Here is a 24,432-nt window from a genome sequence, read left to right as displayed (position 1 = left end):
ATAGCTTGCGAATTTTAACCATCGTGGGTCACATCCTCACCACGCATTTAGTATCCCTGCCAATTTTCGGCTCGACCCTCACCTTGGTTTCGACGCCATTAACCGTCAAAGCAAAATGTGCATACAATTTTCGTCCAACGACTGTTTTATAGATATAGAAAAAAATCACTCTTTTTGCCATAGCAACCACATCTTTATAGCTTGCGAATTTTAACCATCACGGGTCACATCCTCACAATGCATTTAGTATCCCTGCCAACTTTCAGCTCGATCCTAGCCTCAGTTTCGACGCCATTAACCGTCAAAGCAAAATGTGCATACAATTTTCGTCCAAGATACAGAAATATAAATATATACAAATTACAAAAATTAAATAAAAAATACAGTACAGTACTGTTTCTAGCTTCGCATATTTCCAACTATGGCACGATAATTGCGGGATTACTGTATATAAAGTATTGTTGTTTAGCCCCAGGTGGGTCCTGATCCAGCAGATCTATGATCAGTGATGTTCCAGTTGTGACCATCCTGTCTTTTATTCAGACATAGTGTATCTAAGACTACATTATCTAATGTGTCGTACACTTTTTGATGTACACTGCAAGATAGAATTCAAAAGTAATTTGATGAGAATTGCAGTTGTGAGAGAGAGAGAGAGAGAGAGAACATCGAAGGAGAGCAGAGGGAGAGAGAGAGAAAAGAAAGGAGACAGGTGAATGAGAGAGATGGGGTGAGAGATATAGGCAGAGAGAAAGAGAAAGTGACATGGAGTGAGAGAGAGAAAAAGGAAAGAAAGAGAATGAGAGAAAAGAATGTAAGTGAAGGAGAGGGAGAGTGTGTGACAGAGAAGGAGAGAGAGAGATGGAAGGCAGGGAGAGAGGGAGAAAAACGGAGAGACGCAGAGAAGAGCGAAAGGGTGAGAAGCACAGAGAAATGTGGAGGAAGAAAGAGTGAGAGAGAAACGCAGAGACAGAGAGAGAAAGGAGGAGGGAGAAAGAGTGAGAAGAGAGATGGAAGGGAGATAACTCCGAATCGCAAGACGAACCACAAAAAAAAAAAAGTCAACTTCTCGCCTGCTTCGTAATTTCATTACACTTTATTAATTATCATATTTTTTTTTTTTTTTAATTTTCAAATTTCATTTCCAATGCCCCACCCCCCCTACCAAACACACACCCAATCCAACCCCCGTCCCCTTTCCCCTGTTTCCCTAACCAATCCCTTAAAACCCTGAAATCCCCCCAAACAAACACTCAACGAATTCCTTGAGTGACCACAAAAAAAAAAAAAAAAATCCTTTTTTTTTTTTATCTGTAAAAAGATTTTGTCTTTTAAAGTGTTAATTGTTATTTATTATTATATCTTTTTTTTTTCCAAAACAATTTTTTTTTTAAAGGGACAATGGCGGGAGGGAGGGGGCACGGGGAGGGAATCATGTTTTAAAAGATAATCACGTTGTATGTATGTATGTATGTATGTATGTATGTGTGTGTGTGTGTGTATTTATACATACGTGCAATATATATGTGTGTGTGTGTGTGTGTATACATACTGGCAGCACACAAATATATACATATGCATATCTTTTAATATAGTGTGTGTGTGTGTGTGTGTATACATGTGTGCACACACAAATATCTATAAATATATTGACACACACACACGTCTGTCTTTCTCTCTCTCTCTCATATATATATATGTATATATATATATATCATTAATATTAATAACGAATATTCTTATCAAGTCTTTGGTACGTCGATTTTCCTTAATATTGAATTGGAACTAATTTCCCACAGTCTTGGAGAAAACTGTGGACATTTTGAGGGGAAGGAGAGATAGAGAGAGAAAGAGAGAGAAACGGGTTGAGGGTAAGGAAAAGATATATACACATGCATTTGTGTATGCATGTATATACATATATATATACACACTCACACACATTGTATAGTGTGTATACACACATCTATATATAGCTATATGGTGCATAGGTGTGTATATACATATACATACATACACACACACATTCATAGACATGTTTATGAGAGAACATGCGTCCATATGTACACACACGTGTGTATAATATATATATATACATACTTATGTATGTATATTCAGTGTGCATATATACATGCACATTCATATAAAGGTGTGTGCAAACTGTCTTTATATACATGAGTGCATGTGTATACACACTCATAGACATGTATGTGTGCAAGCATGTCTGTATGTATACACGTATGTGTATGTAGAGACCTATATACATGTCTGTGCATATATATATATACACACACATACATACAGACGCATGCACACAGATATATGTATAAGTACACGTATACATACATACATATAGAGACCCATGTATGCATATATATATATACACACATACATATAGACGCATGCACACATAGATATATGTATAAGTACACATATACATACATACATATAGAGACCTATGTGTGCATATATATATACACATACAGACGCATGCACGCATAGATATATGTATAAGTACACATACATACATACAGACGCATGCACACATAGATATATGTATAAGTACACATATACATACATACATATAGAGACCTATGTGTGCATATATATATACACATACAGACGCATGCACGCATAGATATATGTATAAGTACACATACATACATACAGACGCATGCACACATAGATATATGTATAAGTACACATATACATACGTACATATAGAGACCTATGTATGCATATATATATACATACATACAGACGCATGCACGTATGTGTGCATATATATATATACATACATACATACAGACGCATGCACGAACAGATATATGTCTAAATACACATATACATACATACACACACATGTATATATATATATACACACACACACACACACACTGAAACATTTTAAGTCACTGTGATGTTAAAATCTATGGCAGCTTTCGGTTGATTTTTTGTTACATTTAATCATTTATTTCATTTTTTATGTTGTTTCCAACTTTAAAAATTTTTTATCAATTTTTTTTTTTTTGAGGAGGAAAAAAAAAAAAAAAGAGTTGAAAAGGGGGTGGGGACGGGACGGGGTGGGAGGGGTGAGGGGGCGTTCCAATGTCTTCAAATGTGTATCGGAGGAGGTGGTGGAGGTGGAGGAAGAGGAAGTAGAGGTCCTTTGATCAATGAATGGTGGTAGTAGTAATAGGAGGAGGAGGAGGAAGGAGGAGAAGAGGAGAGAGGGAGGAGGCGAAGGACGACGGTTGGGGGGAGGACGAGGAGGATGGCCGCAGCGCGTGCACCCATCGAGACTCCTCCCCATCCCTCCCTCCCGTCGCCCCGCCCGCCCGCCCGACCTCCACCACCACCCCCTCTCTCTCGCACACACACATATATACATACATACATACATACATACACACACACTCGTACATAGCACGCATACGCACACACACACACAAACTGCTGGATGAGAAATCTTGTAAGGAAAGAAACTGTGGGGCAACGCACTCCCGCACCCACTTCCCACCGTAATCTGCAGCTGCCGCTGCCGCTTCTTCCACTGCAGCTGCTGCTGCTGTCGCTATTGCTGCTGCCGCTGCTATGATGAAGAAGCTGAAGAAAATCAGTGATGTTGTTGCTGCTGCTGTTGTTGTTGTTGGTTGTACGTTTTCCCCTGCGGGTACTGGGTGCCGTTGGTGCCATCCTGCTTCTGGAACCGGAATCGGCGACGTCGGAGGAGGGAAACGAAAAACAAAACAACAAATTGTATAAACAAACAAACATATCTGATAAAAAAAAAAACACTCGCATATACACACTTGCACATATCTTTATATGTAAAACTGTAGTTGTGTGAGAGTCTGTCTCCTCCGAATTAGATTCCTAACTACTCCCACATTTTGCGGTACAGTTTAACCAAAAGCGAGTATCTTATAGTCGTGATTCATATCGAGCCCTTCTGGGTATTAGCGCGCGTCTATGATGAATCTACGATTTAAAAAAATTTACCATCATTTTTTCGTCTTTTTAATGCATTTTTTGCTCTGTTTATATAAGGGAAGTAACTCTCTAAAAATGCTTATATAGTTATTTCCGAGCAACGCCGTGCGATACTGCTAGTATGGACATAAAAGATAAAGACCCCTTCAGTCATGACTGACCATGGGATTGCACTTAGAAAGTTACCCTCCCAGGCACAAGTCCAAGCAAGGTTATTTTTATGGAAGACCAGCAGTCGCCCATGCACACCAGACTCCCCTCTTCACAACATTGATGTTAGCCAAGGGAAAGCCAAAGGCTGATACAGCTGGGCACCAGTGATGTCACAACTCTTTCTACAGCTGAGTGAACTGGAGCAACGTGAAATAAAGTGTCTTGCTCAAGAACACAACATGCAGCCCGGTCCAGGATTCGAACTCACAACCTCACGATCATAAGCTCGACGCTCTAACCACTGAGCCGTGCGCCAGTGAAATCACCAAGTTGACTTGCAAGACAAAGACCCCTTGACTCATGGGCAGGGTTTAGTATTGAGAGAGGTGGCTTAGTGCCTGGTGATGGAGAGATTAAACCATGAGTAGAGGGACGGAAACAGGTGTCTTGTAGCAGAGATGCACAGCTACTTCAGCTGAATAAGGATACATTGGATAATGTAGTCCTAGATACACTATGTCTGAATAAAAGACAGGAGGATCACAGGCGGAACATCTTTGATCGATAAATTTTTCAGGACCAGTAACTGACAACGTAACGAAACAAAAGCAAGAACAGTAATTAATAGACCCACCTTATTTTTAATTAAAATGAATCAATTAGAAAATCTGCTTAGTCATTAAAATCCTCTTGACTCTTCCTTACACACTTGCTGACAGTTCTCTTGAATTCGTCTGGTTGCTCTCGCCACATTTTCTGAAACACACAAAAGAAAAATACGCATAAGAAGATTTAGCTACAAAAAGTATTCATACTTGGGCAAGCGTCTTCTACTATAGACTTGGGCCGACCAAAGCCTTGTGAGTGGATTTGGTAGACGGAAACTGAAAGAATCCCATCGTGTATATGTATATGGTATATATATATATATATATATATATATATATATAATAGAAATATTAAAATTACTAAGTCTCTCTAAAGGAGATTACGGCAGCGTTCCTGGAAATTAATAGTTATTGCCATACTTATATTGCAGTCTTATAAATATAAGACTAAAGCTGTCGCTGATTAGCTCCAAGAGGCCATCGCCTCAAGCTAGCTATTTAACACACAACCTGCGTCCATTATAAACCTTCGAACAGGGGAGGTCAGCCGCTTCATCCTGCCAGTCAGACAGCTGCAGACATGTTTCAGGGTATTTGCCCTTCATCAATATATATATATATATATATAAATATATATATATCAGCTGTCCTCAGGACCTGTGTGTCTGGAATTTTTGAGGTCCAGCGAACATTGAGAATGTGTCTGAGACATCTCTGATGAAAACGTTCAAGGACCCTTACCTGACGTTTGTACAGAGTCCATGTCTCACATGAGTAGAGAAGCGATGTCAGTACACAAGCACGGTACACAGCAACTTTTGTTCTCCTTGCAATGATTTAAGGACTGTGTCAAGTCCTCATTAAAGGCCTGTGATATGCAGGACACTGACTGGGAGAACAATGCCTGTCATCGCCACAGATGGAGGAAGCAGGTTAAGGAGGGGATCGACACTTTTGAGAGAGCACGTATCCAGCATAAAGAACTTAAGTGAGCTGCGTGAAAGTGCACGGCTCGTATAGTGAATGGGGAAAGCTTGGTCTGCAATGTTTGCAGCCGTGTATGCTTGTCAAGAGCAGGGCTCATTAGCCACCAACGGAGCCACAAATGCAAAATATAAGTTAGTCATAGAGCGCACAATGTTCCTGAAAGTCGGCAATGGTCTTCCTCGGTCACGAGTGGACGGCCATCATATATATATATACATACATACACACACACACACACATATATATCAGTTGTTAGTTGTGGGAGCATTGCATCCTTCAAAACTTCCCGAGATTCGCCAACACTACACCTGATCTTCTCCTCTCCGTACACACGCAAGCATGTATCTGACTCATACACTGTTCACTTCCCAGATATTTCTACATTACTGCATGTACTTTATACGTCAACCTGTACATAACTGCACCTTCCATTTTTTGTTGTTCTTGTACTGCTTAAAGGCACGTTTCTTTCCTGCCAAGCTTACTGTTTAAACCATGTTTGTGTTCTCCCAGTCAACAGCCTTATCATTACTGCTACTTTGAACTCTTCGGTTGCATATTTGTGCGAATAAAATCGTTTTTCTTTGGAATAGAGAAAAAAAAGTCTATCTTTATTTCTTCTTTTGCTGGTGTCTCAAATTTAGGTTAAATCATTGTTTCTCAAAGGGGAGGCCTATGGGACGGTCGGACAAGTTGTTTTGAGAAAATTGGTTTAAATGTTTGACAACTCAGCACTGTCCATTTGCAAATGCAAATATATGGGAAGCTACCACCTGTGTCATCTCTTGTGAAAGGTAGGAGAGTCCAGTTTGCTGGACATTGTTGTAGAGCTGAAAAAGAGGTAATTTCTACTCTTCTCCTCTGGAAGCCATCTACTCCCAATGCCAGAGGGCGCACACTCTCCTACCCTGATGTAATCTCCAGGGAAACAAGCATCCAGCAACAGGACCTCCGTAATGCCATGATGGACCGTGAAGTCTGGTGTAGCATGGTAAATTCCACTGTCTCGACCACGGTCGAACAATGATGATATATAAAACACTAAGCCAGATCTTGTATTAGACATGTCTAAATCACAGCTTGTATTAAATGTGTTTCACTCTTTAGCATCTCAACCTGCCATTTCCACCCCAAATATTCTACATACGGGTCTTTTACCATGCTAGAAATAACAGCCAAACTGCTTTCGAAGCTCACAAAACAGCAACGAATCTACTTCCTACCTCACAAGCACACACACACATAAAAATTAAAGCATTGCTACAACAAAATCAGTAGTTGTGGCGAAGAGCAAGGTTGTGGGTTCAATACTAACCGCTGCTTCTACATTAGCTGGGGATTCATCGTTGGGGTCCGCTAACATCGATATAACACTGACTAAGATGGTCTCTACAGTGTGTACAGGTAACCAGCGTTCGGAAGCCTTCTCGTAACCAAATTTGTCCTCTCCAGGTTCGTGTAAGATTGAGATGCAGACATTACCTTCTTTGTCAACTGGAACGGAAAGAAAGAAAAGTTAGAAAAGATTGTGTAAGAAAATCAATCATTAGTCATTCATCAGCATCATCGTTATTCTTTTAATTGTTTCAGTCATTTGCAAATCAAAAAAAAAAAAAAAAAGTACTGAGGCGCAGGAGTGGCTGTGTGGTAAGTAGCTTGTTTACCAACCACATGGTTCCGGGTTCAGTCCCACTGCGTGGCATCTTGGGCAAGTGTCTTCTGCTATAGCCTCGGGCCGACCAAAGCCTTGTGAGTGGATTTGGTAGACGGAAACTGAAAGAAGCCTGTCAAATATATGTGTATATATATATATATATATATATATATATATATATATATATATATATATATACATATGTATGTGTGTCTGTGTTTGTCCCCCTAGCATTGCTGGACAACCGATGCTGGTGTGTTTACGTCCCCGTCACTTAGCGGTTTAGCAAAAGAGACCGATAGAATAAGTACTGGGCTTACAAAGAATAAATCCCGGGGTCGTTTTGCTCGACTAAAGGCAGTGCTCAAGCATGGCCGCAGTCAAATGACTGAAATAAGTAAAAGAGTAAAAGGGGTTGATTTGTCCAACTAAAAATTCTTCAGAGTTGTACCCCAGCATGGCCACAGTCCAATGACTGAAACAAGTAAAAGAAGACACAAAGGAAAAAGTGTGTGTGTGTGTGTGTATATATCATATAAGTTCAGGAAAATTTAGATTCAGATGAATATGGTACTTAAGTGCATTGTCCGTTTAATTGCAAAATTCTATATGTGGCTGAAGATTGCTCAACATTTTAAAACTGATGGAATACTTACAGTGTTTAATAAGATGAAGTAGCATGAAACAATTGTACTACTCTACATTGGACATCCTTGTTGCTTATTTTGATTATATATATATATATATATATACATTTCTTTACCATCCACAAGGGGCTAAACGCAGAGGGGACAAACAAGGACAGACAAACGGATTAAGTCGATTATATCGACCCCAGTGCGTAACTGGTACTTATTTAATCGACCCCGAAAAGATGAAAGGCAAAGTCAGCCTCGGCGGAATTTGAACTCAGAACGTAACGGCAGACGAAATACGGCAACGTATTTCGCCCGGCGTGCTAACGTTTCTGTCAGCTCACACACACACATGCATACATTGATATACACAAAAGGAGAGATGGCTATGGAAGGAATACTCACTGTTTGGATGCCATATTTCTGATTTAAATGTCATCTTTGGAGGCCTCAAAGGGTATTCTTTAGGAAAAACCAAATGTGCTTTAAACAGGCCCTCTTCACTGAAACAACAAGAACATCAACCATAAGATGGCAGAGAGAGACAGAGAGAGGAGAGAGAAGAAGGAATTTGGAGTCTACAGATAATCATCAACATTCAATGCCTGTTTTCCATGCCAGCATGGGTTGGACAGTTTGACAGAAGCTGACAAGGACAGGGGCTGCACCGGGGTCCAATTTTCTGTTGTGGCATCCCAGGAGAGTAACATCAAAAGGACTGAAAATAATAATAATAATAATAATCCTTTCTATTGTAGGGCAGAAGGCCTGAAATTTTGTGGGGAGTGGGCTTAGTCAATTACACTGACCCCCAGTGCATAGCTGGTACTTACTACATCAATGCCAAAAGGATGAAAGACAAACTTGGCCTCAGTGGCATTCGAACTCAAATTCTTTCTACTATAAGCAGAATGCCTGAAATATTGGGGACCGGGGGGTGGGGGTAATCGATTACATCGGCCCCAACGTTAAACTATAAGAGTAACTATCTTATTAAACCTGAAAAGATGATGGCAAAGCTGACCTCAGAACATAAAGGAGTCATCAGAAATGCCCTTAAGCATTTTCCTCCCATTAATCCACCTCATCATCATCATCATCGTTTAACGTCCGTTCTCCATGCTAGCATGGGTTGGACTGTTCAACCGGGGTCTGGGAAGCCAGAAGGCTGCACCAGGCTCCAGTCTGATCTGGCAGTGTTTCTACAGCTGGATGCCCTTCCTAACGCCAACCACTCCGAGAGTGTAATGGGTGCTTTTTACCTGCCACCGGCACAGGTGCCAGGGGAGTCTGGCAGCGGCCACGATCGGATGGTGCTTTTAATGTGCCAGCGGCACAGAAGCCAGTTGAGGTGGCGCTGGCATCAGCCACGCTCGGATGGTGCTTTTTATGTGCCACCGGCACAGAAGCCAGTCGAGGCGGCGCTGGCATCGGCCACGCTCGGATGGTGCTTTTTAAGTGCCGTCCGCACGCCAATCGAGGCGGCACTGGCATCGGCCACGCTCGGATGGTGCTTTTTACGTACCACCGGCACAGAAGCCAGTCGAGGCGGCACTGGCATCGGCCACGCTCGGATGGTGCTTTTTAAGTGCCACCGGCACAGAAGCGAGTCAAGGCGGCGCTGGCATCGGCCGCGCTCGGACGGTGCTTTTTACGTGCCACCGGCACAGGTATCAGAACTACTATTTCCATTGATATTTATTTCGATGTTCATGTACTTGACCCAATAGGTCTCCTCAAGCACAGCGGGTTGTTCTGAAATCCAAGGTACTATAAATAAAATAATAATCTCAAACTTTGGGCACAAGGCCAGCATGTCTGGGGAGGGGTTAAGTCAATTATCTCAACTCCCAGTACTCAACTGGTATTTATTTTATCAACCCTGAAAGCATGAAGGGCAAAGTCAACCTCGGCAGAATTTGAACTCAGGGGTTGATTCCTACTTTTATTTTATTGTCCCTGGAGGGATGATTGTCACAGTTTACCATGACAGGATTTGAAATCTCTCTCTATATATATATAAAGCTGAAGTTGTCCGTGTATGGCAGGTTTGGTAGCCTTCAACTAACACTATCTCCACCGAGACCCTGCAGCGCAAGTTGACCAAAATTGAGAGTATGATAGAAGAAGGCTTGCTCTTCATTCCGTAGAAGAAAAAATTCAATTCGGACCATGTTAACACCAAAAATTATTTACATCCAAAAGGTGCTTTTTTTCTATGAAAATCCCTATTTTTTATGATTTTTTTTTACTGCTGTGTCACCATTTTTCGGTGTATTTCAACCAGAAAAATGTTCACTTCAAGAGAATAACAAGCTACATAATGCTAAATTTTTACTTTTCAAAAATTCCTATTCTAAAGGGTCAAAACAAACCCGATCAACGCCGGGTGATACTCCTAGTCAGTACATAAAGGACCAAAAGAAATACAAGGCATTTTTTTCTGATGCTCCCTGATTCTGCCAGCTTACCGTCTTACTGCTCTGGTGATAAAGAACAAGAGCAATAAGGGATAAGAAAGGAAGACAAAAGGTTAGGGGTTACTTACAATAAGGTGTCTGGGGGTCCGATAATAACAACTTCCCACCGATAAATGTCATCGTCTATTAAACCAGCAGAAAACCCTTCCACGGGGTTCTTCATCAAATCTGAAAGGAGAAAAAAAAACCAACAAAGTTAACAAAAGGAAAATGACACACACACAAATATATAGGGACCTATATATATATATATACACCGGAGTAAACACATAAATGTGAAACAAGGTGGAAAAAAGAGTACTCAAATACCAGTGGTAGAGTAATATGCTTTATTTAAAGCAGCAGAAAATTCAACAAAACCTGTTACTCTGAGTTTCACGTTCCCGTTTGTCGGACAGTTTTTGCTAGAATAGAACCGATATGCCAATTCTATCAAGACTAGTACAAACGCTAGTAGCGTTTGTACTAGTCTTGATAGAATTGAAACCCAGAGTAACAGGTTTTGTTGAATTTCTGCTGCTTTCAAATAAAGTATATATATATATATATATATATATATATATATATATATATATATATATACATACACACACACACAAAATTATATATGGACCCTTAGCCAACCAAAGCCTTGTGAGCAAATTCGGTAGACGGAAACTGAAAAAGCCCGTCATATATATATTTTTGTGTGTGTGTGTCTGTGTTCCCCCCCCCCTGCCACCATTATTTGTCAACCAAAGTTGGTGTATTTGCATCCCTATAACTTAGGTGTTTGGCAGAAGAGACTGACAGAATAAGCACTAGGCTTACAGGGAATAAGTCCTGCGGTCGATTTCTTCAACTAAATGGCGGTGCTCCAGCATGGCCACAGTTAAATGACTAAAACAAGTAGAAGAATAAAAAAATAACATAAGGGCGTTCCGCATCGCTAAACCAAGAAAGGTTCTTTGAATATGTACAATGGATTCTAAGGTTAAATAGTATTTACGATCACGTTTGTGTAACCGGTTTGGTTGGATTATATAGTTATTGGTTTTACACGCCTTTCTATATACACACACACGTATATCATCATCATCATCGTTTAACGTCCGTTTTCCATGCTAGCATGGGTTGGGCGGTTCAACTGAGGTCTGGGAAGCCAGAAGGCTGCACCAGGCTCCAGTCTGATCTGGCAGAGTTTCTACAGCTGGATGCCCTTCCTAACGCCAACCACTCCGAGAGTGTAGTGGGTGCTTTTTTGTGCCACCTGCACAGGTGCCAGACGAGGCTGGCAACAGCCACAATCAGATGGTGCATTTTACGTGCCACCGGCACAGAGGCCAGTCGGGGCGGCGCCATGTTCGGATGGTTCTCTTACGTGCCATCGGCACTGGTATCACAGCTACAATTTCCATTGATGTTGTATGTATGTATTATATATTATATATATACATACACGTGTATATGTATAAGTACATGTATGTTTGTGCATATATATATATATATATATATATATATATATTATATATATAGATATATATAAACTGCATCCGGTGTTGACACCCCAGTTTAAGAGTTCTGGAGAGCATAGGGCCACTCCTTAATTACCGCTACCCAGAATGGAAAAGCCTCGTAAGATCCCTTCTATGAGTTAAATAGACCTCCCAGGGGCAGAGGAGAATCGCGTTAATTTTGTCAAAAACAAAGGGGGGAAGGCAGCCCTTCTAGAAGAAAGATGATACACTGGCATAAAACTTGCAGCCGAAATAGCTGCCAGCCATCCTGGAATGGACTGTCACTGGAACCGATTGTGGTGACCGAGAGAGAGAGAGAGAGTATAGCAGAAGTGTTGTACAAGCTTTACAAATGTCCCACCATCATTTCTGAACGTGAGACGACTATAATCCGGCAAGATGAGACAATCATCATCACATATGTACGCAAATTATATACATAACATACAGAGAGAGAGAGATCCAGAAATTCTATGCGACATCTATATATGTATGTGTGTATAATTATATACTAGAGTCTGCATATATATATATATATATATATATATATATATACGCGCGCGCATATATTACATACCTAGATACTTATGTATGCATTACGTATCTACTGTATTGTATGTGTGTGTATATATATATATACAGTTGAAACACTCCTGTCACAACCTGGGACCTTGGAGACTGCTTGAATGCAAGAAAGTATAGCAAGTCCCTTAATATTTGATATTCAACATTTCATCTATTCAATAAGACAATCAATACTTCATTTCATTTTACTATATATACATTATATATACTCTATATATACCATATTCTACATTAACATTATAAAGAATATAAACAAAACATAAAAATTAGAGTTGGAATCTCTCTGAATAATATATATATATATATATATATATATATATTATATATACGTACATATATATATATACATACATATGAGTGTTCATAGTTATCCACAAGCAGATATATATCGCAAAATAAAAGGTGTTAAGTATATATAAACACAGACTAGTTCATGTATAACAATTAATGCATATAAAATTAAATATATATAAATACAGTATATAAGCACACACTACCATATTCGTACATAAGTATATATATATATTAAGCATGGTGTATATAGCCCTATATTAGCTTATATTTCTCTAAGTGTGTGTGCATGTGTATTCTCTAATAATGTCAAGTGTGTGTATGAAGGAGTGTTTAGAAACGGTACTTCCTTTAGAGTAACAAGAAACCAGAATATATACACTCACATGTTTATACATTGTGTGTATGTGTGTGTGTATGAGTGAGGGCATGTGGTCTGGTAGCTAGGGTGTTGCAATCGAGATCTTTGCAGTTGTGGTTTTGGTTCTCAGACCAGTGGTGTGTTACTTTCTTGAGCTAAACCCTTCGGTTCCCATTGCTGCATTCCACTCTGCTATAAATGGATCACCCCGAGACGGATCGGGATTCTGCTCCGTGGGGAATGTTGGCTTCTCTGTCTAGCTGGTACAAAAGCTACAATAATGCAAAGAAGCACACTGTGACCAGCAGGGTATGACAACATCTTATAGTCTCATCAATACCATGCTATCCCTCTCTCTCTCTCTTTCGGAGAGGCACTGAGCAGCTATACGCACACATACACACACGGCAATAACTCCCGCCTACCGAATTCAATCACAAAGCTCCGGTTGGCTCGGGGCTATAGCGGAAGACACCCACAGTGGGACTGAACCTGAAACCATGCAGTTAGGAACCAAGCTCCCTAACCACACAGCCATGCTCGCGCCTATATATATATATATATATACGTAAAAAGCACCATCCGTCCGTGGCCGTTTGCCAGCTCCGGGTGGCATGTAAAAAGCATCCACTACACTCATGGAGTGGTTGGTGTTAGGAAGGGCATCCAGCCATAGAAACACTGCCAAATCAGACTGGGCCTGATGCAGCCTTCTGGCTTCACAGACCCCAGTTGAACCGTCCAACCCATGCTAGCATGGAAAGCGGACGTTAAACGATGATGATGATGATATATATATACACACATATATATAAGGTGAACTTCTGTGCTTGAGGAGAATAATTGAGTTATGTACATCAATATCAATATCAAATGGAAATTGTAGTTGTGATACCTATGCCAGTGGCATGTAAAAAGCCCCATCTAAACGTGGCAGATGCCAGTGCTGCCATGACTGACGTCCGTGCCAGTGGCGCATAAAACGCACCAACCGATCGTGGTCGTTGCTAGCCTCTTCTGGCCCCTGTGCCGGTGGCACATAAAAAGCAACCACTACCCTCATGGAGTGGTTGGTGTTAAGAGCATCCAGTTGTAGAAACACTGTCAGATCAGACTGGAGCCTGGTGCAGCCTCCTGGCTTCCCAGACCCCAGTCGAACCTATTTCTTTACTACCCACAAGGGGCTAAACACAGAGAGAACAAATGGATTAAGTCGATTACATCGACCCCAGTGCGTAACTGGTACTTATTTAATCGACCCCGAACGGATGAAAGGCAAAGTCGACCTTGGCGAAATTTGAACTCAGAACGTAGCGGCAGACGAAAAACTGCTAAGCTTTTCGTCCGGTGTGCTAACGATTCTGCCAGCTCGTTAAATGATGATGATGATTTCTTTATCATTGAAAAAATGTAGGAGGTCATTACTACAAACTAAACAGAGATTCTTAGGAATAAGACACCAGTGACACGTAAAAGACACCCGTACTGGTGCCACGTAGAAAGCACCCAATACACTCTGTAAAAATGGTTGGCATCAGGAAGAGCATCCAGCAGGAGAAACCATATCAGAACAGACTGGAGATTGATGTACCTCTACAGCTTACCAGCTCCAGTCAAACTATCTAACCTATGGCAGAGAGGACCGGCCTGGAAGGATCCTATGTTAGTTCCATTTAAAAAGCACTTGTGCTACTGCCTATTTCTGTGCTACCCTCAAGGGGCTAAACACAGAGGGGACAAACAAGGACAGACAAACGGATTAAGTCGATTACATCGACCCAGTGCATAACTGGTACTTAATTTATCAACCCCGAAAGGATGAAAGGTAAAGTCGACCTCGGCGCAATTTGAACTCAGAACGTAGCGATGAACGAAATACCTATTTCTTTACTTCCACAAGGGGCTAAACACAGAGGAGACAAACAAGGACAGACAAACGGATCAAGTTGATTACATCGACCCCAGTGCGTAACTGGTACTTATTTATCGACCCCAAAAGGATGAAAGGCAAAGTCGACCTCGGCGGAATTTGAACTCAGAACGTAGCGATGGACGAAATACCTATTATTTACTACCCACAAGGGGCTAAACACAGAGGAGACAAACAAGGACAGACAAACGGATCAAGTTGATTACATCGACCCCAGTGGTACTGGTACTTTATTATCGACCCCAAAAGGATGAAAGGCAAAGTCGACCTCGGCGGAATTTGAACTCAGAACGTAGCGATGGACGAAATACCTATTTCTTTACTACCCACAAGGGGCTAAACACAGAGAGAACAAATGGATTAAGTCGATTACATCGACCCCAGTGCGTAACTGGTACTTATTTAATCGACCCCGAACGGATGAAAGGCAAAGTCGACCTTGGCGAAATTTGAACTCAGAACGTAGCGGCAGACGAAAAACTGCTAAGCTTTTCGTCCGGTGTGCTAACGATTCTGCCAGCTCGTTAAATGATGATGATGATTTCTTTATCATTGAAAAAATGTAGGAGGTCATTACTACAAACAACTAAACAGAGATTCTTAGGAATAAGACACCAGTGACACGTAAAAGACACCCAATACACTCTGTAAAAATGGTTGGCATCAGGAAGAGCATCCAGCAGGAGAAACCATATCAGAACAGACTGGAGATTGATGTACCTCTACAGCTTACCAGCTCCAGTCAAACTATCTAACCTATGGCAGAGAGGACCGGCCTGGAAGGATCCTATGTTAGTTCCATTTAAAAAGCACTTGTGCTACTGCCTATTTCTGTGCTACCCTCAAGGGGCTAAACACAGAAGGGACAAACAAGGACAGACAAAGGGATCAAGTCGATTAGATCGACCCCAGTGCGTAACTGGTACTTAATTTATCGACCCCGAAAGGATGAAAGGCAAAGTTGACCTCGGCGGAATTTGAACTCAGAACGTAGCAATGGACAAAATACCTATTTCTTTACTACCCACAAGGGGCTAAACACAGAGGGGACAAACAAGGACAGACAAACGGATTAAGTCGATTACATCGGCCCCAGTGCGTAACTGGTACTTAATTTATCGACCCCGAAAGGATGAAAGGTAAAGTCGACCTCGGCGCAATTTGAACTCAGAACGTAGCGATGAACGAAATACCTATTTCTCTACTTCCCACAAGGGGCTAAACACAGAGGGGACAAACAAGGACAGACAAACGGATCAAGTTGATTACATCGACCCCAGTGCGTAACTGGTACTTTATTTATCGACCCCAAAAGGATGAAAGGCAAAGTCGACCTCGGCGGAATTTGAACTCAGAACGTAGCGATGAACGAAATACCTATTTCTTTACTACCCACAAGGGGCTAAACATAGAGGGGACAAACAAGGACAGACAAACGGATTAAGTCGATTACATCGGCCCCAGTGCGTAACTGGTACTTAATTTATCGACCCCGAAAGGATGAAAGGCAAAGTCGACCTCGGCGGAATTTGAACTCAGAACGTAACGGCAGACGAAATACGGCTAAGCATTTCGTCCGGCGTGCTAATGTGCTACTGCCATGTAAAAGCGCCCATGCAGTGCCACATAAACACATCCAGAACAGAGAGTAAAGTGGTTGGCGTTAGGAAGGGCATCCAGTCATAGAAACCAAACCAAACCAGACAAATGAAGCCTGGTGCAGCCCTCCAGCACCGGTGAAACCATCACACCCATGCAAGCATGGAAAACAGACGTTAAGATGACAAAGGCGAGTGGTTGTGTCAGGCAGCATGTCAGTCAGTTGGTGGCAAAAGAATTTTTTTTGGTCTGTTCCTTCTTGAGCCACGCCTGGCTCATAAGGGCCGGTTTCCTTGGCGTATAGGATTCTCCATCTGGACGAGACGCCGGTCCGTCGCAGGTCTGCTGCAAGATGCAGGAGGAAAGAGTGAGAGAAAGTTGTGGCGAAAGAGTCAGCAGAAGTTCGCCATTACTTCTGCCGGAGTCGCGTGGAGCTTAGGTGTTTCGCTCATAAACACACACATCGTCCGGTCTGAGATTCAAACCCATGATCCCCCGACCGCGAGTCCGCTGCTCTAACCACTAGGCCATGTGCCTCCACAATGTTCCTTTTTGAGCCATGCCAGGCTCATAAGGGCCGATTTCCTGGTTTCCTTGGCGTATAGGTTCCCCACCTGGACGGGATACTAGTCCGTCGCAGGTGAGCTGCAAGATGCAGGAGGAAAGAGTGAGAGAAAGTTGTGGCAAAAGAGTCAGCAGAAGTTCGCCATTACCTTCTGCCGGAGCCACGTGGAGCTTAGGTGTTTCACTCATAAACACACACATCACCTGGTCTGAGATTTGAACCCGTGATCCCCCGACCGCGAGTCCACTGCTCTAACCACTAGGCCATATGCCTCCTCAAAAGCATGTTACATACAGTTTATGTCTGTAGAGGAAATGGAGAGGAGGGCATGGTAGGCAACAGCATGCTGATCATATCCAGTTTATCAGATGTCTGAATGGTCGGCTTCTTTGGTGATGTGATTAATACTAGGGCAAGTCCCACCTGTGCAAACACAGGGGTCTCTGCAAGGGATCAGATTGGTTAAATGACTGCTGTGGTCACTGATTCCTAACACAAATCCTGAATTGACAAAACTTAGCAACCTGGTTTCAATTCCTAGGTTTATTTTTTTTTTTGCAACTGCCAAATATTCCTGCTACAAACAAGTGTGTAAGAATACACACACACACACGGCTGTGTGGTAAGAAGCGAGCTGGGCGAAGTGCTCAGCAGCATTTCGTCTGCCGCTACTTTCTGAGTTCAAATTCTGCCATGGTCAACTTTGCCTTTCATCCTTTCGGGGTCGATATAATCGGCTTAATCCATGTGTCTGTTCTTGTTCGTCCCCTCTGCGTTTAGCCCCTTGTGGGTAGTAAAGAAATAGGTACTTCGTCTGCCACTACGTTCTGAGTTCAAATTCCGCTGAGGTCGACTTTGCCTTTCATCCTATCGGGGTCGATTAAAAAAGGACCAGTTATGCACTGGGGGTCGATATCGGCTTAATCCGTGTGTCTGTCCTTGTTCGTCCCCTCTGTGTTTAGCCCCTTGTGGGTAGTAAAGAAATAGGTATTTCGTCTGCCGTTATGTTCTGAGTTCAAATTCTGCCAGGTTCGATAAATTAAGTACCAGTTATGCACTGGGGGTTGATGTAATCGACTTAAACCCTTTGTCTGTACTTGTTTGTCCCCTCTATGTTTAGCCCCTTGTGGGTAGTAAAGAAATAAGAAGCTTGCTGCCCAACCACATGGTTCCATGTTCAGTCCCACTGCGTGGCACCTTGGGCAAGTGTTGCATAAAATCATAAATAACTGATCCATCGGAGTAAAATAGGGAACAATGGGGTCTAAGGGTAAAATAATGATTGAGAACCACTTCTGGACATCGATCTGCATCTGTTGTGGTTGTGTGCTGTAGCATGACCTTTTCTTAGGAGTCTGTCTGTCCCATCCAGCTTTCCCTCCAACCACAACTCTTTCTCTCAATCCAGTTCCTTGAAGAATGGTCTTTTACACAGCCACAGGATTTTGGGGGGCCAATGCCGGGGTCGCGTAACTGGCACGTAAAAAGCATCCTTTAAACACTGGGCGATAGGCTGTGCTTAAGACCCATCAAACTAAGTGAAACTGTAGTCATGGTCAATGCCAGTGTAGCGTAACTGGCACCTGTACTGGTGGCACATAAAGAGCATCATGTGAATGTTGGGCCTCACTGAAACAGTGACAAGTGACCGAGACCTTTGGTGATACACCGTGCTTGAGAAGACCTGTCAAGTCAAGTGAGATCGTAGTCATGGTCAATGCCGGTGTAGCGTAACTGGCACCCGTACTGGTGGCACGTAAAGAGCACCGTTCGAATGTTGGGCCTCACTAAAACAGTGACAAGGGACCGAGACCTTTGGTGATACACCGTGCTTGAGAAGACCCATCAAACTAAGTGAAACTGTAGTCATGGTCAATGCCAGTGTAGCGTAACTGGCACCCATACTGGTGACACGTAAAGAGCACCGCAGGAATGTTGGGCCTCACAGAAACAGTGACAAGTGACCGAAACCTTTGGCGATACACCGTGCTTGAGAAGACCTGTCAAGCCAAGTGAGATCGTAGCCATGGCCAATGCTAGTGTTTCGTGACTGCCACCCGTTACACTCTTGGAATGGTTGGCATTAGGAAGGGCATCCAGCTGTAGAAAACCCTACCAAATCAGACTGGAACCTGGTGCAGTTCTCCAGCATACTAATTCCAGTCAACCCGTCCAACCCATGCCAGCATGGAAAACAGATGCTAAAGGAGGAGGACGAGGATGAAGAACGGTCCTTACACAGCCCCAGGATTTTGTTATATGGTTACACCATATCCCCTTCCGGTTCCTTTCCTTCATCATCATCTGAAGTTCTCCCTCATGATAGCCACTTTGATTGAGGAACCTTCCTCAGACTCACTCATTCGTAAAGGGGTCCCAGTACAACACAGCAGCATCCCTTTACCAATGTTGGAACCATTAACCTCAGTGATGAGAATCCAGGTCTTGCAGGCATTACACAAAGATGGCAAAAATACCTATTTCTTTACTACCCACAAGGGGCTAAACACAGAGGAGACAAACAAAGACAGACATAGGTATTAAGTCGATTACATCAACCCCAGTGCGTAACTGGTACTAAAATTTATCGACCCCGAAAGGATGAAAGGCAAAGTCGACCTCGGCGGGATTTGAACTCGGAACGTAACGGCAGACTGAGGTGGCAAATACCAGCTTCACACAAGAGTTTGATCTTCCTCTTCATAGTAGTTTCCCATCTCTTCCGATATTCTCCTTTTTCCAGTCTTCTGTGAAAAAGATGTCTAGCTATCATCATCATCATCGTTTAACGTCCGCTTTCCATGCTGGCATGGGTTGGACGATTGACTGAGGGCTGGCGAACCAGATGGCTGCACCAGGCTTCAATCTTGATCAGGCAGAGTTTCTACAGCTGGATGCCCTTCTTAACGCCAACCACTCCGAGAGTGTAGTATAAATATATATATACATACACACACATTATATATCATCATCATCGTTTAATGTCTGCTTTCCATGTTAGCATGGGTGGGACGGTTTGAGTGAGGGCTGGCGAACCATATGGCTACACCAGGCTTCAATCTTGAATCAGGCAGAGTTTCTACAGCTGGATGCCTTCTAACGCCAACCACTCCGAGAGTGTAGTAAATATAGATATATACATCACACACATATATATATCATCATCATCGTTTAATGTCTGCTTCCATGTTAGCATGGGTTGGACGGTTTGAGTGAGGGCTGGCGAACCAGATGGCTGCACCAGGCTTCAATCTTGATCAGGCAGAGTTTCTACAGCTGGTGCCCTTCTTAACGCCAACCACTCCGAGAGTGTAGTATAAATATATATTACATACACACACATATATATATCATCATCATCGTTTAATGTCTGCTTTCCATGTTAGCATGGGTTGGACGGTTTGAGTGAGGGCTGGCGAACCAGATGGCTGCACCAGGCTTCAATCTTGATGCAGAGTTTTCTACAGCTGGATGCCCTTTTAACGCCAACCACTCCGAGAGTGTAGTATAAATAAATATACATACCACACATATTATATATCATCATCATCGTTAATGTCTGCTTTCCATGTTAGCATGGGTTGGACGGTTTGAGTGAGGGCTGGCGAACCAGATGGCTGCACCAGGCTTCAATCTTGATCAGGCAGAGTTTCTACAGCTGGATGCCCTTCCTAACACCAACGACTCCGAGAGTGTAGTGGGTGCTTTAAAGCACAACCGGCATGGGGCCAGTCGGGCGGTACTGGCAATGACCTTGCTCGAATCATTTTACACAGGTGTCAGTAAGGCGATGCTGGCAACGATCCTGCTCGAATGGTGTCTTTTAAGTGCCACCAGCACGGAGGCCAAATAGCCGCCTGGCAATGATCACGCTTGGATGGTGCTCTTAACACGGAGCTCGAGTGCCAGTAAAGTGACGCTGGTAACAATCACCCTCGAATGGTGCCTTTTAACCCTTTCGATACCAACCCGGCTGAAACCGCCTTTCACTTTTGTAGTACAAATGTCTTGTTTTCAAAAGTTTTAAAATAAAATCTTCCACCAAACCTTAGTCACAATTTATGTTCCTAACACTAGCTGAATGATGACTAAGTTATTTTACTAAATTCTTTGCTATATTTAAAATTAATTGAAAGAAACACAGAGCATCTCAACAGAAATATGGTAACAAAAGGGTTAAGATATATAATAGAGAAACAATTCTTAACCCTTTTGGTACCAAACTAGCTGAAACCACCTCTGGCTCTGTAGTACAAATGTCTTGTTTCCATAAGTTTTGAATTAAAATCTTCCACCAAACCTTAGTCACAATTTATGTTCCTAACATTAGCTTAATGATAACCAAGTTATTTTACTAAATTCTTTGTTATATTTAAAGTAATTGAAAGAACTACAGGGAAATCTCAAAATAAATACGGTAACGAAAGGGTTAAGTGCCACTGGCACAGAAGCCAGTTAGCCGCTCTGTCAATGATGGAGAAATATGACCTTATTTGGAAATGAGTGGGGATTAGTGACACAAAAGGCATCTGTCCAGAAAATGACCGGAAAAGTAGATACCAAAACGCTGCTGATGGTTTAGCCAAAGTTACTCTGTAAGGAGTATAGGTCTGGTTTTCTGCTTTCTCTGATATATTCCTCCATGGACAGGACACTGATCTGTCACAGGATAACTCCTTTTTGCCAGCTGAGTGGCCTGGGGCAATGTGAAATGAAGTGTTTTGCTCAAGAACACAACATATCACCCGGTCCAAGAATTGAAACTACAATCTTATGATCATGAGTCCAACAGCCTAACCACTAAGCCATGCACTTCCACAAAACACTGATGATGGTATATATTTCTCCTTTAGGAGGCAAGCTGGCAGACACTTTAGCCTGCCGGGCGAAATGCTTAGCGGTATTTCATCTGCCGTTACGTTCTGAGTTCAAATTCCGCCGAGGTCATCTTTGCCTTTCATTCTTTCGGGGTCAATAAATTAAGTACCAGTTAAGCACTGGAGTCGATGCAATCGACTTAATCCATTTGTCCCCTCTATGCTTAGCCCCTTGTGGGTAGTAAAGAAATAGGTATTTCGTCTGTCTTTACATTCTGTGTTAAAATTCCGCTGAGGTCGACTTTGCTTTTCATCCTTTCGGGGTCGATAAATTAAGTACCAGCTACGCACTGGGGTCGATGTAATTGACTTAATCCCTTGTCTGTCCTTGTTTGTCCTCTCTCTGTTTAGCCCCTTGTGGGTAGTAAAGAAATAGGTATATATTTCTCCTTCCTTCCTTCTATAATTATCATTTAACGTCCATTTTCCATGCTGGCATGGGTTAGACACCTCAACAGGATCTGGTGAGCCAGTGTTGCTGCAGTGTGCTACAGTGTCTGTTTTAGCATGGATTCTTGACCAAATGCCAACCACTTCACAGTGTGTACTGGTTGCTTTTTTTCATGCAGCACCAGCACTAGTGGGGTGACCATGTAACTTGCAAGACTGAAAGGAACAGTGAAAAAGTTATCGCGAAGAAAGCTCCTACTACCAAAAAGGGAGCAAAGGTAGAGGTGAGTGGCCTTAAGCCAGGTGTTGAAAGGCTAAAGTATTATAGACACATACACATATACGATACATTTATCTCAAAAAGCACAACAAATAGGGGGTATACCATAATCTCAGATTCAATATACAGTAACATATATACATATATACACACACACACCTCACCATTTCTAAATCCTACACACAAAACACATCTTTTTTTTTCTTCTTTTAGTTTCAGCTCAGAGCTGTGGCCATGCTGATGCACCGCCATTTTGTGCTACACTGTTGTTACTAAGAGCCTCCTCTAATATGTGGCACTTCTTGAAGAATGGAGTTTGATATAGCTACCCTCAATCTGCACCTCTTGCCATGAGGTAGGCTCATCTGGGACTCTCGACAGGAAGAGGTCCAGCTTTGATTTTAAAAAACCCTACATCTACTTTGTGCACCCCTTGCCGTGAGGTAGGTTCATCTGGGACTCTCGACAGGAAGAGGTCCAGCTTTGATTTAAAAACCCCTACATCTACATTGTGCACCTCTTGCCGTGAGGTAGGTTCATCTGGGACTCTCGACAGGAAGAGGTCCAGCTTTGATTTTAAAAAACCCTACATCTACTTTGTGCACCTCTTGCCGCGAGGTAGGTTCACCTGGGACTCTCGACAGGAAGATGTCCAGCTTTGATTTAAAAACCCCTACATCTACTTTGTGCACCTCTTGCCGTGAGGTAGGTTCATCTGGGACTCTCGACAGGAAGAGGCCCAGCTTTGATTTAAAAAGACCCTACATCTACTTTGTGCACCTCTTGCCGCAAGGTAGGTTCATCTGGGACTCTCAACAGGAAGAGGTCCAGCTTTGATTTAAAAAACCCTACATCTACTTTGTGCAAGTTCTACAGACTCTCTGGGAGAATATTAAAAAGCTGTGGGCCCTTGAAACCCAGGCTGTTGCAGAAGCTGGTCCTGAAGCGTGATGGCATTGCTGAGATAATGTATATTTTACAAAGACAGCATGACAGATCAAGAGATATCACAGATACTGCCACAAATCAGACCTCGGCAAACAAGCAACACATACACAGTCAATATACACATATATATATATATGTTTATATATACTAAAAATTACAGTTAAACATGTTCTATAAATATTTATGGATTTTACAAGGAGCAGATCAATAGAGACTCAGAATCAAAGCCACACATTCACATTTATTTATTAGCAGTGGTCACAGCTTTATAAGTATTTGTACTGCTTACGTATTGATTACTGAAACTCTAGCCATCCCATCTGTACAACCAAACCTCTACATAAATATAATATAATATATACACATATATATATAACAGTGCGTCACTTGAGACGATCTTTTAGAAAGATGTGAAACACTAAAAAGAAATTAGAATAGAAATAAGTGAATATATATTTCGTTTTATTCTCCTTTGGCAAAATGCTTCAGTATTTAAACATTTGTACAACTGTTAAGTGTATGTATATATATATATATTTATATATATATACGCACGCATCTCGAGATATGTATATATGAATGTAGAGACGCACACACGCA

General features: G+C 42.1%; 1 protein-coding gene and 1 long non-coding RNA gene across 2 annotated transcripts in view; one reads left to right on the top strand and one right to left on the bottom strand.

Annotated features, from left to right (window-relative positions):
• Positions 1 to 2,788: 2,788 nt before the first annotated feature.
• Positions 2,789 to 11,055, top strand: LOC118768450. Its single transcript, XR_005004296.1, has 3 exons — positions 2,789 to 2,956; positions 5,451 to 5,455; positions 11,043 to 11,055. It is a non-coding gene; the product is annotated as an uncharacterized LOC118768450 (long non-coding RNA).
• LOC115226224 (ubiquitin-conjugating enzyme E2 G1) overlaps positions 3,647 to 24,432 on the bottom strand; it is a 22,100-nt gene continuing 1,314 nt past the window's right edge. The window contains exons 2-6 of the mRNA XM_029797247.2: positions 10,579 to 10,678; positions 8,436 to 8,533; positions 7,057 to 7,235; positions 4,781 to 4,902; positions 3,647 to 3,703 (exon numbers count right to left, since the gene is read on the bottom strand). Of these exons, the coding sequence (XP_029653107.1) occupies positions 4,819 to 4,902; positions 7,057 to 7,235; positions 8,436 to 8,533; positions 10,579 to 10,678 (461 nt within the window). The 3' untranslated portion in view covers positions 3,647 to 3,703; positions 4,781 to 4,818. The remainder of the gene's footprint in view (positions 3,704 to 4,780; positions 4,903 to 7,056; positions 7,236 to 8,435; positions 8,534 to 10,578; positions 10,679 to 24,432) is intronic.

This window comes from Octopus sinensis, linkage group LG29 (assembly GCF_006345805.1).
Source record: "Octopus sinensis linkage group LG29, ASM634580v1, whole genome shotgun sequence".
In the NCBI taxonomy this organism is placed as follows: Eukaryota; Metazoa; Mollusca; class Cephalopoda; order Octopoda; family Octopodidae; genus Octopus; species Octopus sinensis.
This window is presented reverse-complemented; position numbering and strand designations above follow the sequence as displayed.